Below are 16,732 nucleotides of genomic sequence, written 5' to 3'. Positions count from 1 at the left end.
CGAGGATATTATGCTGAGTGAAATAAGTCAGCTGAGTAGACAGATGCCAAGTGATTCCCTTCCCATGAGGGACACAGAGTCAGCAAACTCAAATACAAAGAAAGTAGGTTGGTCTTTAGGGGCTTGGAAGAGAGAAGCGGACTTTTATTAAGAATGGGGACAGAACCTCAGTTTTGTAAGAAGGAGGAACATCTGTAGACAGTGGTAATGGTTGCAGAGCAATGTAAATGTACTTAATGCTACTGAACTGTATACTGAAAAATGGTTCAGATGGTTTATTATTTTATACAATAGAGTAATTGTTATATGTGTTAATCTTTAAAAATATTATTTGCTCAATTTATTAAGCCTTGAATAGTACTAAAATAAGGTAGCTTTAACTACTTTTTCATATATGTGTTTTGTAGGATATGATCAATACTAATGTATTTCTGAAGATGATTTGTTACAAGCAAATATTAGACTCATATTCCAGGATCTGGAACATACCAATGTAAAAATATCATTTTGCAGGAACTGTAACATTGCAGGCATTAAGTAATCAAGAAATTCAGCTACCACTGAACAGATGGTAGCTTCTAAGCTTAGCAACTAAATCAAGAGAAAGAACACTCCTGAGCACATGATGTCAGAAACTTGCCTCCGTACCAGCCTTTCTTGCCAAGGCAAACCCGCTCACTAACAGTAAGGGCATTAAGATCAGTGGATGACAAAGTCCTACAGGCCCACTCTCACTACCTCCTAGCCTCCTCCCCCATGGCCCTGCACTCTCCCCGCTCCTCTCCAGCCACCAGAGCCATCTCCTTCCCTGTCCTTCCGGTTTATCTAGGAAGCTCCCGCCTTAGAGCTTTGGCACTTGCTACTTCTGCCTTGAACGTACATCTAATACCCACAAAATCAATACATGAACTCATTTATAATCTCATTTATAATAACTACAGATAGCTATGTGAGCTCTGAATGGACTTAGAGTTCACATCTTGGGAAAAGGTGGGGGTATATGAATAAGGTGATTTGCAATGAAAGGTTTGGCTAAGATGCGTCAGAGCTCAGGGTGTTGGAGTTAGGTACACAGAAAAATGGTAGTCTTTCTCAAGATATTATTACCTAGTTTTAAAAGGATGAAATTCAGAAAGGGAAAGGTAAAACACAGCTCTGAGGTCAGAATGAACAGTAAACTGAGTCCCTGGGTTCAAGTCCTGCTCCTCTGCTCCTTAATAATTATGTGACACTGGGCATCTTACTTGGTCTCTCTCTGTCTTACTTTCCACAGCTATGAAATGGAGCCCATTAGAGTCTCTACATCAAGAGTTTCTGTGAGGGTTAAATTAATTATATGTCTGAATTGTGAAACAAAATCTTTGACATATAATAATCTGTAAGTCTTTTACTACTGGTATGATGAAGATTATGATTACTGCAGTAATGAAAGCAAGATATGAAATCAATCCATGTAACAAATGAGCAAATTTGTACCTCATCCAATCAATCTTGATATACCATACACTTATTTAATAAGACAAGGAGGCATTTTCCACTCACTAGACTAACCAGAACCCTTTAAAAAATGATCGTATGATGAGCTACTAAGAATAGGGAGACAAAGAAACTCGCAAGTAAAAATTTAAAAGCAATTTAACAACTTCCAAAAAAGTAAAAACTACATATAAATTTATGGGCTATAAATTCTACTTCCAGATATGTTCCCTAGATAAATTATTATGCATTAGTGTAAAGAAATAGATATACAATAGGACCTCCATAGCTGACCACCTCCTTATGTTGACCTAATTTTCATAGACTGGACATGCACTACATGTAACTATCAGTACAGTAGGCATAGATCCTTATGCTGACCACTTCCACATATTGGGTGGTCAACTTATAGAGGTTCTATTAGATAATTATATTTAGTAACTATTACCTACTCAATATTAAAGTAAGAATGTACAAATTGTGGTACATTCATTTACTGAAATGCAATACAACTGAATCAAGATCTAACTAGATCTTTAGGCATCAAACACGATAGACTTACAAAACATAAAATTTAAAGCAAGCTTGGAAATAATACATACAGTAGTATGATACCTATTCTGTAAACGAAAATCACATGCAAAAGTAATATACCCGATTTTACATTTTTAAATGACATTTTACTAAAATGTAATCTCCGTTTCCACACAAAGTAAATTTTTGCTGACTTCATAAATGAATGGCTCGTTTCCAATGCTGTGAAGTATGTTCCTAATACTCCTCATTTACTGAAAGCTCTGGTGGTTCTGGTCAGCTTTCTCATAATGTTCTATGAATTTACCCCTTAAAGTAGTTTGAAGCACTACATTAGTGAGTATAGAGTACCTTCTTGGTACTCTCCAGACATTTTCTCTATGCAAGGTAATTACCAACTTTAGACATATCTTAGGCTAATGTGAAAGTTAAAATTGAGAAGAAAAGAATAAAAATCTTCCAGTCCAGAAGTTGAGTTGTTCTTTCACACTAGAAAATTTCATAATTCCTGTGTTTGATGCTTTTTCTTTGCTTAGCTATTAGTGACCAATATTATATTATTATAGAAAACCAACCGCTGACTGAGTACTCATATGTGCCTGGCATTATGCTAAGGATTTGATATGCATTATCACAATGAATTCTCTCCTCAATTTAAAAGGTTCTATTATTAAAAGCTTTTATTAAGGGTGGCACCTGTGGCTCAAAGGAGTAGGGCACCAGCCCCATATGCCAGAGGTGGCGGGTTCAAACTCAGCCCCGGCCAAAAACAGCAAAAAAAAAAAAAAAAAGGTTTTATTTAAAACCCCATGGGGAGAGGATAGGTGGAGGAAGAGTAATTGGTGGGCCTGCACCTATAGCGCATCTTACAAGGGTACATGTGAAATTTACTAGGTGTAGAATATAAGCAACTTAACACAATAACTAAGAAAATGCCGTGAAGGCTATGTTGACTAGTTTGATGAAAGCATTTCAAATTGTATGTAAAACCAGTACGTTGTACCCCATGGTTGCATTAACGTACACAGCTATGATTTAATAAAAAAATAAAATATTTGTTTTACAAAAAAATAAATAAAAAATAAAACCCCATTTTGTAGATGAAGCAGCTGAGATATAGCAGAGATTAAGAAACTTGCCTTAGGAAACATCAGTGCTAGAATTCAAACATGGCTCTTACTGACTCCCAACTATTGTGCATAGTGCCTTCTGAAATAACTTTTCTTCTCATAATGATATTAAAATGGACCAACCTACCTTTTGTTTTCCTGTGATAATTATCTTCAAACAAAATTCAAATTTATCACTCTGACCATCTGCTATAAAAGGTCATTTCACTTATTTCTACCTCCATCCACAGATAAATAAGATACTTAACACGCTACAATTTCTGCCACCGATAGAATTTGAAGAAATTCAAATAAAAATTGATTTTAGATGGCTAGACATGCTTATTGTTTCTTTGAAGGCAACATAAAATGATATTGTCTGTATTTTGAAAATATTTAAATGTGATGGCTGCAGACTCAAGTTCATGCTTGAACAGGGAAAAAAAAAATCACCAAACTGTATTCTATCTCTGAATAGCAGAAATTCTTTTCCTGAACATTTTATTTACTCACTATATAACAAACACCAGTGCTTACTAAGCCCAAGGCACCACGGAGATGGTTACTTTTAGATCTGTTTGGAGGGGATGTCCAATGATGATCAGTTAACGTTTTACACTTAATTCAAAACACCTTGTATTGTTCAATCTTCTATTGCTCATGTTATCTCTCTGCCTTGCCCAGCCAAGTACATCAGAACTTCCCTGAAGGCAGGATTCACGTTTTATATTTATTTCCCTGCTATTCACACAATCACTGGCTTCAAGTCTGGTTCCACAATCAAGACTCAATAAATTCTTACTAAAGTGAAGGTGACGTGGCATGAACATCCCAGTATGTCTTAGTAATGTACAATGATATAGCTGAGTATATTTAGAAAAATCACCTTTTCTATTACATATGAGACTGGTGCTAGACAGAACATGGATTAGGATACACTCAGCCTGTGTGAAAACAAGGCTGTTTACTTTCTCACACACATTTCAAATAGATGCTTGAACATCTAGTTTCTACAAATTCTAGATAAAACTTAAATGAACATTTGGGGGTATACCTAGAATCCAGTTTTATAGAATGTACTATCTATCCCAACCCCCTACACATAATTTTTCTAGGTGACTTCATTTAGTCCCTAGTGTGTGCCAGATCCTCACATATGTGTTAGTTTTAACCGGTGTGATGCACATTATTTTCTCCAGTGTATAGATGAAGAAAGGGAGGGTTAGAAATGGAACATGACTTGCCCAAGTTGTAATCCAGTCTGAAGTAAACTGTCCTATCTTTAAACACTACATATCCATTGAGTGCGCAGAGGACAGAAATCGTCCTTACCGCCTGGGCTGATTCCAGTTGCTGTATGCTGCATTCTGAAGTTCACTTTCTTCTCCCTCTCCTTCTTCTCGCTCTGGTAGTTCTGGAATGTCTCTGGTTAAAGAGTTACACAATAAGTACTCCGAAATCCCAGTGAAATCATGCAAGGTTTTCTTATATACACATGTACTTTATTGCTGGTTTAGCGAAAACTGCAGAACAGCTTTCTATTTTCACCATACCTGGAGCGTATGTACGTAACATTTTTACAACAAGGAAAAGGAAAACCTAAAAAAGCAAAATTCCATTAGGATCAATCTACCATAACTTCGTCTGGCTAAATAACTGAACTCAAAAGTCTCGTCTAGTTTGTTTTCTTTCCTGATGAAACATGGGAGAACAGAACAAAGGAGTTGGAAGAAAGGGATAAATACCAAAATTCTAAAGAAAAACTCCCCTACAAGTATTAATTACACTCCTACCATGTGAAAGAATCTGCTAGAGGCGCCATGTGGGTGACCAGCGTGCTCAGCCTGGACCCCTGACCTGAAGGAATGTCTCACCAAGGATGACAGAAATTTAGCATCTCTGCTTCCTAATGATGGACGCACACTTTCCCCTTAACTTTTGGAAAACAATGTGCAAATGCTTATGGTCCAGCTTCAGCCCATCCAAAGGGCCCAGACACAGAATATTTCTTACAGGCAGCAGTTTACCATGCAGCTGTGTTCAAGGTTACTTTCCAATTTCCACAGTAATTCAGAGTTTGCCAAATGCCAAGCATGTAACACACTGTGTCCAATCTGCTGACTAAACGTAAATAAACTGTATAATAACAACTACTATCCAAAAGAATTCTGTTTTGCTAATGACATACTCTGTATCTATAAATGGCATTGTAAGAACAATAGAGAATAAACTGATGATGGTATATCCTCATGCCATCGGTAAAAATTAGATTTTTAAAATAAACATGTCCACATATTACTTTTAAAGTAGAGAAGACTATAAAAATTCTAATTCAATACATGTTTTCAGTTGATTTTTATAGAAACCAAAAAATCTAAAAACATAGGTATTCAAATTATGGCCATTCTCCACTGAGAGTAATACTGAACTACCTTAAATTATATAATCTTTGAGATCAGAAGTCTTCTAATCCCGCAATTCCCCCTGCTTACATGTACTTCACGATGTTTCTGGCAAGCAACTGTCTAGGCTTTCCTTGAATGTCTGTCTCATTCTTTCTTTGACCACAGTAATAAATTTATTTTTAAACCATTAGAATGAAATCTACCAGTAATAGGGCCCACCACTGGTTTTGTGTTTGAATTCCCATTCTATGAAAACTGAAGAATAAGGCTCCAAATGAGGCTTTCTGTAGTCTACATCTGATGGAGATCTCTTCCCAGTTCTGCCCTACCAAGAAACAATGTCAAAGAGCTGACTGAGAAACAGACAGTCCAGGTGAAGTTACCCAGAGGACACAAGGCAGAGGAGTACAAAGTAGGCCTACCCTGACAGGAATACAACTGGAGAGAACAGGACAGAAAAAAAGGCAGGTGAGACAGCCAGACCTGAATGAGAACTCAGAAAGAGCCCTAAAATGCCCACGGGATGAGGAGAGGTTCTTAGCCCTAAAGCCTAAGCCATAGGAGCTCCTCGGAAACATTCATAGCCATACGGCATCAGGCTTCTGCCTTTTTAGCTAAAAGAAGATAAATATACTGAATTGTTTCACATAAGAACCCCAATCTCTGCAAATGATTCCATAAGCTTGATTCTCTTCGCTGACCCAAGCATGCTCCCTCCTCTAACTGTGCCCCTAGTGACCCATGTCAGAGTGTGGTTTCGGGGGACTCAAGTGTCATGTCCCTCTATACTCACTCAGCTTACAAAAAGAAGAGAGACATCTTTGCCCTGTTAATACTGCTGAATGTCAATAAAATGTCAATCAACTAAAATAAGTTATTTCTGTATATAGGTCCAGGTGAAATAACCTGCACAAAGACACACAACAATGTAGCCCAGGTGAGATTTGAACCGAGGCCATCATACCACAAAATCTGAGCTCTTAAGCTCTATGCTATACATGGCACGTGTTTTACAGACTTGTGCAATTCTTTCTTTGGATCCAGTGGCTAAGAACATGAAGTCTGACAGCTCATATGTTATACTTGGCCCTGACATGTATTAGCTATGGGACTTGGGCAAAGTACTTAACCTCTCTCTGCTGCAGATTCTTCTCCTGTCAAATGCAGAGACTTGGTTTTGTTTTAAGTATGTTGGGTATCAGTAGCAAATATCGTTTCTCTGCAGTAACACAGCCAGTCAGGGTATCTTACAACCCTGCCCAATCTCTCTATTCTAAGGATAGAGATACAATGCTGGAAATGGCTTTATTTCTAGTAACTTTTTATGTAGTTTAAAACTCTAGAACTTGATGGGACTAAACTATTACCCAGTATATTCTTTAAGTCATTTGAAACAATGTTTCAAAGGGACAATGAAATGATTACTTTTATCATTTCGATAAGAAGCACTAGAATTGACACCAGCCATTAACTCTGAGATGGAAATCCTGGGGTAGAGTGTGGCTGAGCTTTGTACTGTGTGAAGGGAATTCAGCTGCACCCATCAACTCCTATCCATGGGTTCTGCAACTGCCAACTGTACATCAAAAATATTTTGGAAAAAAACTGGATGGTTTCTTTTGTACTGATAAGTACAATTTTTTTTCTTGTCATTATTCCCTAAATAATACAGTATAACAACTATTTTCATAGGCTTTAAATTATATTAGGCATTATAAGTAATCTAAAGATGATTGAAAGTATATGGAAGGCTGTATATAGGTTATATGCAAATACTATCCCATTTTATATAAGAGACTTACTTGAGCACCTGTAGACTGGTATCCTCAGGAGTCCTGAAACCAATCCCCTGTAGATACTGAAGGATGATTGTATTCCTTTTCCCATAAAATTCACAAGGCCCTCAAGAACCAAGACATTCCTTCCCTTTATTAAACACCTAATGTATCCTTCCCTTCTCTCACACTTTCTGTGTACTGTGCAGAGGAAACAGTGATGCAATACTGTGCTGAATTTAGGCAGGTTGCTGAGCACAGGCGTGTTCTGACATCCTCAAAGAAATAGTGGAACTCTTCTAAGAAGACCTCAGAATGATTGCAAAGCCATTTCTGCTACACCATATGTTTAAAGAGAAATTTGTTTCTCAGTTACCAGTGCAAGGAAAAAAAAAAAAAAAAACGGGCCAAAAACTGAAAGCACAAAATGGCATATTCTTCATGGAAAATGAAATAGACGTTATTCTTTCCCTATTCTGAACTTAGTCAGCAGCAACATTAAAGTCCTTTCCTATCTTTCCTAAGGGGAAAGTTAAAAACTTTCCCTTTATTATTTAAAGGCTCTTAGGACATTGTAAACAGGCTTTAAAAAGCCAAACACTAGTTTCTAACATGCATAAATGCCATCACCAAAATTCTCCATAAGAGCAAAAAATAACTATTGAAAATGATTCTGGACTTGAATGTATGTGAATGAAGGAATAAATAATGTCTGATAACGCAGTAGAATCTCCATAGTTGACCACCTCCCTCCAAACGACCAGACTGCACCACACGTACGTATCAGTACAGCAGGCCTAGTTCCTTATGTGGATCATCTCCAGATGGAAACCAATTTGTTACAGGGCCTTGGGTATCAACTTACATGGTTCTACTCTATTTATAAAGAGAAAATAATCTTATACAAAACCGTACAAATTTTGCACGTTCTAAGAAAATAAAACCATATTCATATCTGATGTGAATGATCAAAATATAACATGTTAAAAGTGCTGTACTGGATGGCAGCATTAAAGAACCGATTTTTAATTCCTTGATTTGAATATTTATACATTACTGAACATTTCCATATTACATAATAACTAATTGGGAGAAAGTAGGAATATTTTTTAAAATCTTAGAAAAGAGAAAGGAACGCAGACTTCTTCTTTGTTCTAATCCTCTCTCACCCTGGATTCAAAATTTCTCTTTAAAACTTGCTGCTGTTTCTTTCATTCACTGCAGATGACATAATGTTTCACTTACCTGCCAGCGTATGAAGAGAAAATGTCCAGTGCCATTATTCCTCCAGACTGTTGGTCCAAGCTTATTTTGAACTCTTCTAAGTGTTCGGCAGGCACATAGGTAATTCTAGAATAAAGCATAATCCATGAAAGCTAAAATAAACTAAGTTTGGCCTATTAGAAAAGCTTTCAAAATATAAAAAAAGAAACTGTATTTTCCCTTTATCTCTATTTTTTCATACATCTCTTTTAATCAGCATACTCAGCAGAGAATCCAAACTTCAAAATGATAAGATAATACATAGGCAAGGATAACAACCAAAATTTAATTTTTAAATGCTTCCAATAACTATGTGTTTACCAATAATCATATGGGGGGGAGGAAGTATGCCCAAGTGAAAGTACAATATTTGAAATTAAGAATACCTATAAATCCCTAGAATAATCATAGTCAGCAATAACATTAATTTTGTCCAAAAAAATTTAAGTTCCCTAGAAGAAATAAATTAGGTATACTCCATTAAAAAACTAAGTATCACTAATTACCTTACATTTTCCATTATATATAATTAATCATAGACATTAACAAGCATCATCAAAACAATATTAGCTCTGGTAAGTTATGAACTCTTAAGTCTGAAGTATGAAGTTACCACTTAAGTTTATGGAAAACTCTTATTAATCTGTAGCAATTTCTTACAAATTTACTTGGCCATGAAGGCTATGTTAACCAGTTTGATGAAAATATTTCAAATTGTATGTAAAACCAGCACATTGTACCCCATGACTGCATTAATGTACACAGTAATGATTTAATAAAAAAAAAAAAATTTTACTTGATTTCAAAGAAAAGCCATCTGTTTACACCTGAATGGCCATTTACTAAGTAAACAAATCCTGATGAAATGTCTGTTATGAGGAAGATGCATGCTAGATGCTGATTGCTGTTGTAACGATCAGAAACTGACATTTAAAAATTTAAATTCAATTTGAAAGTTTAGTGCTGTCCTGCAAGGCTATTTACATAGTTGATACCTTTTTAAGTAAGTAGTTCCAGCATCCTCGTATTGAAGAACAGAGATAAGAGAAAGATTTTATCAAAAGACAATGCACCAAGTCTGTATAACTAAAAAAAGCATGTCAAAATGCACAATATAGAGATCTCAAAGACTATTAAACCATTTGTCCATAATTTTCTGTGAAGACGACAAGTATATAACACCTCAGCATTGGATGGCAAGGATAAAATGACTGTTTTATATATTCTATTCAAAAAATTTTACCAATGATATAGTTTATTGAGGAGGACATCTAATTTCAGATACATTGGTTATTACACAGAAAGTATTCACTCTTTCACTTCACCAGAGTGTGAGGTCAATTAGGTTTTAAGTCAGAAAATACAGTTCTATTTTATAGTACAAAAAAAAAAGATAAATAGAAAACATAAAATCTTAAATGACTGCTCAAAAAAACCTGGTGTTATTTCTGAAAATTCATCAAAACTCATGTAAATAGAATCTTAACTTTAAAAAGCCAGTTAAAGGTGATGGGAGAAAGATAGGTCACAAAGCAAAAATAATAATCATTACAAAGTATTTAATTTTAAAATTAGTTTGCAAAAGTAAAGATGTTTCTATGACAAAGAACGTTTAAAATGAGTTTTCCTCTCTATTGACCCCACGCTGTTTTTTCTTTTACCAAAAGGTAGAGAGTGAGGAGTGTTATACAAATATTTTCCTGATACTTTTGGTAGCAGCGATAAAGAGCAAACAAGGCAGTTTTCAAAATATTTAGCCCAATATAGACAGTGAAGTCACCAGAACAAGCATCCCACGACACAGCTACACCAAGGCAGAGCAATTCTAACACACGTCTGGTCGCACAATCATACACAACCTACACCTGCCAACCCCAAATCCCAAAGCTGCATTACAAACTACACAGACACCCTGTAGTTTATTTGAGAGTGGTATTAAAAATTCTTAAACGTAAACTAACCTGTGGTTACCCAGAGTAGATGAAAAGAGAATACCATTCGTGATGCTGACATATGATATGGCTATTGATGCAGAGACGGAGCCTGCCTGTGCAGATAGGATCATTCCCTTCCAAAGAGCTTGAAGGCTCAGTAATTGGAAAATAGGATTTTCAAATGAGTTCACAATCATCAGTGTGATGTGAAAATGTAACGATCTCATAGCTCTGTTGGAATTTATGTTCTTATATAAATGAAGAAAACAAGCCAAAATGTATACACTGAATCTATATCTGGATCTATCCCTGCTTTGGGACATTACAAAAGCACAAAATGTTTTTCAGAGGCAAGTTGTAACACACAGCCATAATGAGCTTTTGAATCACCGATACTCACACATAAAAGGGGGCTCGATCATCAGCAGGTGCTGCGGAAAATCTAGAATGTGAAGCATACGCTGCGGCATCTTTTTACAATGGTGTTAACAAATGTCAGTGTCTTGTGCTGAATGTGAGATGCATACATATGTAGTTAAAAGTGGGTGCTCCTGGGTGTTTTTTTTTTCCCCTTTCCACCTCCCTCACATCTACACCTCCCTCAGAAAAGCATCTGCTCTTTACTGATGTCTATAGCAGTGATTATTAACAAGCATGGAAAAATGTAACTGCAATCAATCTTTTATTCCTTGATCAGGAATTCATCCCACACTTTAGGTTAAGGCAGGTGAATTCTGATTCAGCTTGGTAATTATCTGGCAGATGTTATAAGCAGCTGCTGCTAAGCGTAAAACCCTAGCTATTATTACAGAAATATAAGAGCTCCTGGCAAGGTGGAGTGAGAAGTGAAACAGAATGCATTCTGGTGAGGCTTCACATCTGGTTTTCCATAGAAAATAATGAAACCTGGAACTTAAAGTGGCTGTTCTTGAACTCTTAAGACTCTAATTATCTACCCAGGCATGCGTGAACACACAGACACATATAAGTTCCTAGATGTCTATTGGAAACAGCAAAACAGAAATTGGTGCTTTGTCCCAATAAGCAATGCTGCATCGTCTCAATACGTATTGCTTTCCCTAAAACTAATAACTGATTAGGAGCCTTTTTTAAGTCCCAATAATACACCTCTCCACCACCACTCATATTAAGCTAGGTTCATACAAGAAATAAGGAAAGAGACGGATGTGTATGGAGCCTAGATCCAGGTAATATGCACAAAGCTTGATGGGCCAAGGGCCGTATGGTTCCATTCAGAATAACAGAAAGCTGGACTTCCATTCTGGGAGGATTATTCACATAGCTTTCAAAGTACCTCTTTCATTTCATGAAAGTCAAGTGACAGGAAGGGAACAGAGCCAAAATACCTCATACAAAATGTACAGAATATGATGCTTAGCACTCGTCAATATCAACTGGAGTTTTGTCACGCAATACATTTTTTTTTCTAAAAAAGAACTATGTATGGATGGTTAAAACCATAGTTTCTATCTTTTCCTTAATGAGTCAAGCTATAATTATCTGAATCAAATATTAGTAGAACATTTGAGAAGAAATCAGTGAGTGTCGTTGAGGGAGAGTATGTGTGTACGTGTCTTTGTTTGTATGTGTGTTTTCATGGCTATGAGAAAGGGACTGATTGATGAGGTGACTAATTTCTGAAGGAGGAAAGGTTGAAGGACTTTTTACTTTTCTTTTAAATGTAAGATTCTATAGTACATTTACAAGAATGAGAACCTGAAGAAATTACTTATGAAACTAGCCCCCTAGACAGCTTTTATGGTCATCATAAAGCTGCTGCCTGAGTAAATTTGGCTGAATTAGCAGGCAGGGGGAGAAACCCACACAGAGAAAAAAAAATAAGTAAAGGGGAAAAAAGACTTTATGAGCTTGAAAATCTATCTCAAAACTTTTCTAGAGGAGGGTGGAGCAAGATGGCAGACTAGAGACAGCTCCTTTGTAACTGGGCATGGTGAGATTGGAGAGAGAAGACTTCAGGCACCTCTGGCTTCTGAGCTCTACCAAGAAATATCCCTTTGGGGGCACAGGGAGGCAGCAGGAGACTTCAGGATCCCAAGAGGAGGATAAAAGTAGTGAAGAAGAAGTAAGTGTTTGCGATTGGTCAGAAGCCAGCGGCCCAGGCGGCGGCCTGACAGTGCTATAGCAGTGGCATGAGTTTGCAGTCAGAAAGGCCACTCCATGTTTTTGTTTGTTTGTTTGTTTTTTTAGGAGGGGGCACTTGGGTACTTGATTGAGTTACTTTGTGAAACCTTGGAGGAGTGAGCAAGTTACTTTGAACAGTGCCCAGAAGCCAGGACTGAGCCACCAGGGCAGAATGGAGCTTTCATTGTTCAGCCTTAGTCTGGCTACAGCCATTGTGGGAGAGCTGCCTTGCAGCCTCTGCCCTCAGTGTCCTAAAGCAAGGCAGGGTCTGGAACACTTGATGAACAGGCAGCTACTTCTGGAGAGATCCAAACGACACATACTTTCCTGGGAAAGCCACTGCCCAGGCAAGGGACATGGTTTGGAAAGGTCACGGCGTGTCTATTAAGCAGGCTAAGGAGAGATTCAGGCTCACAACCCTGAGGGGTTTGAGGGTAAAGAAGTCAGCAGAGGCTTCCAGTCTCCATCTTATACATCTATATCAGCATTGTGATTAGAATTGCATATCACAGAAGATTACTCATACCCAGGCAATATAGTTGTTTTTCTTCTTTTTTTTAACCTTTTCTTTACAAATAATTTTATCGGCTTTCCCCCCCTAGATTTCTCTTTTTCTTTTTTTTTTTTAGTTTTTCTCATGTAAATATAATTTTTCCATCGTTGCCTTCTTTAATAAAGGCTTCATTTTAGCTAGTATTTCTGCCTCTGTTATTTGCTTTCTCCCACAATTTTATCTCTTAGGTTTTTGTTTTGGTTTGATTTATAGTATTTTTGTTTTTATTCTCTATTTGGTGGGGGGTGGGACCTATGTCTGCTCAGGCTGGCAAAGAGCTGTAGACATCAAGGGACCCACCCAACTCAGCCCCCCTCAAAGGTTAGAATTTGTGGGTATGGGTCAAAGTACCCTACTGTGAACCACTATTACCCCTGTCTGCTCTTCTTTTTGTCAGTCTTCCCTTTTATTCACCCTCTTTCCTTTCTCTCTTTTTATTTTTACCTTTTATCCCTTCTTGCTCATCCTTTTAGACCTTCAGCAAAATGACACTTCAACAACTTATGTCAGAGCACAGTAACTTATAGAGCAAGAGGAAGGGAAAGGAAAAAGTAGGGCAAAGATACAGACAAAAAGAAAACAATCATGAGGAAAAAAACAGCAGAAAAATCCTGGCAACATGAGAAAACAAACAGCAACCACCACCCCCACCAAGGGATCATGAGGTAGCTACTGCAGGTGACTCCACCTATAAAGAAATGCTATAAATAGCAGAAGAGGAATTTATTATATGGATAGTAAAAACAATGAAGGAAATTGCCGAGAAAGTATAAATTAACCAAAAAGAAATCAAAAAACAGAATCAAATCAGAGAACAATCTTAAGACCATAGAAGGATATAACACAGCTTAAGGAACTTGAGTAGTCAGGGACCTTAAAGATGCAGTAGAAAGTATCAATAGTAGATTAGACCGTGCAGACGAAAGAATCTCAGAGGATAAAGCTCTTGCGTTAACTCAGGCAGTTAAAGAGACAGAAATAAAGAGAGAGAAAGCAGAATTATGAGACTTCATGAAGCATTCAACATATGAGTTATAGGTATACCAGAAGGAGAAGAAGAATGCCCCAGAGGAATGGAAGCCCTACTAGAGGATATCATAAATAAAAATTTCCCAAATATCACCAAAGATTCTGATACAGCCTTTCAGAGGGATATCAGACCCCAGGTCGTCTCCACTCAAATAGATCTTCTGTAAGACACATTCTCATGAACTTGTCCAGAAATCAAGAAAAAAGAAAATTCTGTAAGCTGCCAGGAATAAGCACCAATTGAACTACAGTTACAAATTCATCAGGGTGACTGCAGACTTCTCAAATGAAACTTTTAAGCCTGAAGACAATGGTCATCTACCTTTAATCTACATAAACAAAACAATTTTTAGCCCAGAATTCTACATCCTGTTAAGCCAAGCTTTAAAATTGACAGAGATATCAAATCTTTTACTGATATGCAAACATTGAGGAAGTTTGCCACAAGGAGAACAGCTCTACAGGAAATACTTAGACCTATTCTATACCCTGACCATCACAATGGACCACTAGCAAAGTAAACTCCTAGAAAATAAAGGACAAAACCTGGCTTCCACAATGATGCAAAAGATAAAACTAAGCAATGGACTTTCACAAAATAAGATGAATAGATTTCCACCACACTTATCAATTTTCTCAATAAATGTCAATAACCTGAATTCCCCCTGAAGAGGCACAGGCTGGATGACTGGATAAAAAAACAAAAACCATCCATTTCTGTCTGTAGGAAACACACCTAACCTTGAAGGACAAAGTAAAACTCAGGAGAGAGACAGATGTCTATGGTGCCTGAAGATGTGTATGAGAACCTGAAGAAATTAATTATGAAGCTAGCTCTCTAGACAGCTTTTTTTTTCCTCTCTCTGGGTGTAGTTTCTCCCCCTGCCCGCTAGTCAGGATTAAGGGGTAGAAGATAATTATTCAGGCAAATGGAAATCAGAATAAAAGAGGGTTTGCAAACTTATTTTCAGATACAAGTGGATTTAAAGCAACTGAAGTCAAAAAAGACAAAGATGGACCCTTCATATTGGTCAAGGGAATGATACAAAAAAAATGTTCCAATTCTAAGTATTTAACACCCAACTTAAATGCTTCCAGATTCTTGAAACAGACCTTAATTAGTCTTAGCAGTATGATATCCCATAATACCATAATAGCAGGAGACTTTAATACTCCTCTTAACAGAGCTGGACAGATCCTCTAAACAGAAACTAAACAAAGTTACAAGGGAAATGTGTCCCTAGAACACATGTGCTTGATAGACATATATATAACATTTCATCCAAAGCTAAAGAATATTTTCTCATCAGCCCATGGAACATTTTCCAAAATAGATAACATCCTAGGACACAAATTAAACTTCAGCAAAATCAAAATATTTTGATTGAACCTTATATCTTCTCAGACCACAGGGCAATAATGATGGAACTCAGCTCAAACAAAACCAAGAATTGTCCTCCTCACACAAAGGCATGGAAATTAAACAACCTTATGCTGAATGACAGTTGGGTCAAAGAAGACATAAAAAAGGAAAACATTAACTTCTTTAAGAATAACAAGAATGAAGACACCAAGCTACCAAAACCTGTGGGACACTACAAAAGCAGGGAAATTTATAACATTAGATGTCTACATCTGAAAAAAATAAAATAAAAAGAGAGAGTACATCAATAACCTAATTAATCATCTTAAAAGAAATAGGAAGGAAAGAGCAATCCAATCCTATACCTAGCAGAATAAAAGAAATAACCAAAAATTAAATCAGAAATAAATGAAGTTGAAAATAAAAGAATCATTCAGAAAAATTAATGAAATAGAAGTAGTTGGCTCTTTGAAAAGATAAATAAAATTGATAAACCATTGGCTAGAATAATGAGAAATAGAAAAGTAAAATCTTTAATAACCTCAATCAAAAATGAAAAAGGGAAATAACTACAAATGATACCACAGAGATATGAGATTATTTCTGATTACTACCAAAAAACTTTATGCCCAGAAATTTGACAATGTGGAGGCAATGGACCAACACCTGGAATCACCCCATCTTCCTAGACTTAACCAAGAAGAAATAGATCTCTTGAACAGGCGAACATCAAGCACTGAGATTGAAGAAACAATAAAAAGGCTTCAAACAAAAAAAATGCCTAGGACAAGATGGCTTTACATCAGAATTCTATCTCATCTTTAAAGATGACCCTGTACGTATACTATAGAACCTATTCCAAAACACTGAGAAGGAAGGAATCTTCCTCAATATGTTCTATGAAGCAAACATCACCTTGATTCCTAAACCAAGAAGAGCCCTAACTAAAAAGGAGAATTACAGATCAATTTCACTAATGAATACTGATACAAAAATACTCAACAAAATCATAGCTAATAGATTGAAACTACTTATTAAAAAAATTATACCTCTCAATCAAATAGGCTTCATACAAGGAATGCAAAGTTGGTTAAATATACACAAATCCATAAATGTAATACATGTCAA

General features: G+C 36.6%; 1 protein-coding gene across 4 annotated transcripts in view; it reads right to left on the bottom strand.

Moving 5' to 3' along the window:
* Positions 1–16,732, bottom strand: part of MPDZ (multiple PDZ domain crumbs cell polarity complex component) — a 168,859-nt gene that overhangs the window by 47,749 nt on the left and 104,378 nt on the right. For all 4 annotated transcript variants that reach the window (XM_023508124.1, XM_023508119.1, XM_023508115.1 and 1 more), the window contains exons 24-25: positions 8,545–8,649; positions 4,452–4,544 (exon numbers count right to left, since the gene is read on the bottom strand). In XM_023508124.1, coding sequence (XP_023363892.1) covers positions 4,452–4,544; positions 8,545–8,649 — 198 coding nt within the window. The remainder of the gene's footprint in view (positions 1–4,451; positions 4,545–8,544; positions 8,650–16,732) is intronic.

Source organism: Otolemur garnettii, unplaced genomic scaffold (assembly GCF_000181295.1).
Source record: "Otolemur garnettii isolate 467f Iridium unplaced genomic scaffold, OtoGar3 scaffold00006, whole genome shotgun sequence".
NCBI lineage: Eukaryota > Metazoa > Chordata > Mammalia > Primates > Galagidae > Otolemur > Otolemur garnettii.
This window is presented reverse-complemented; position numbering and strand designations above follow the sequence as displayed.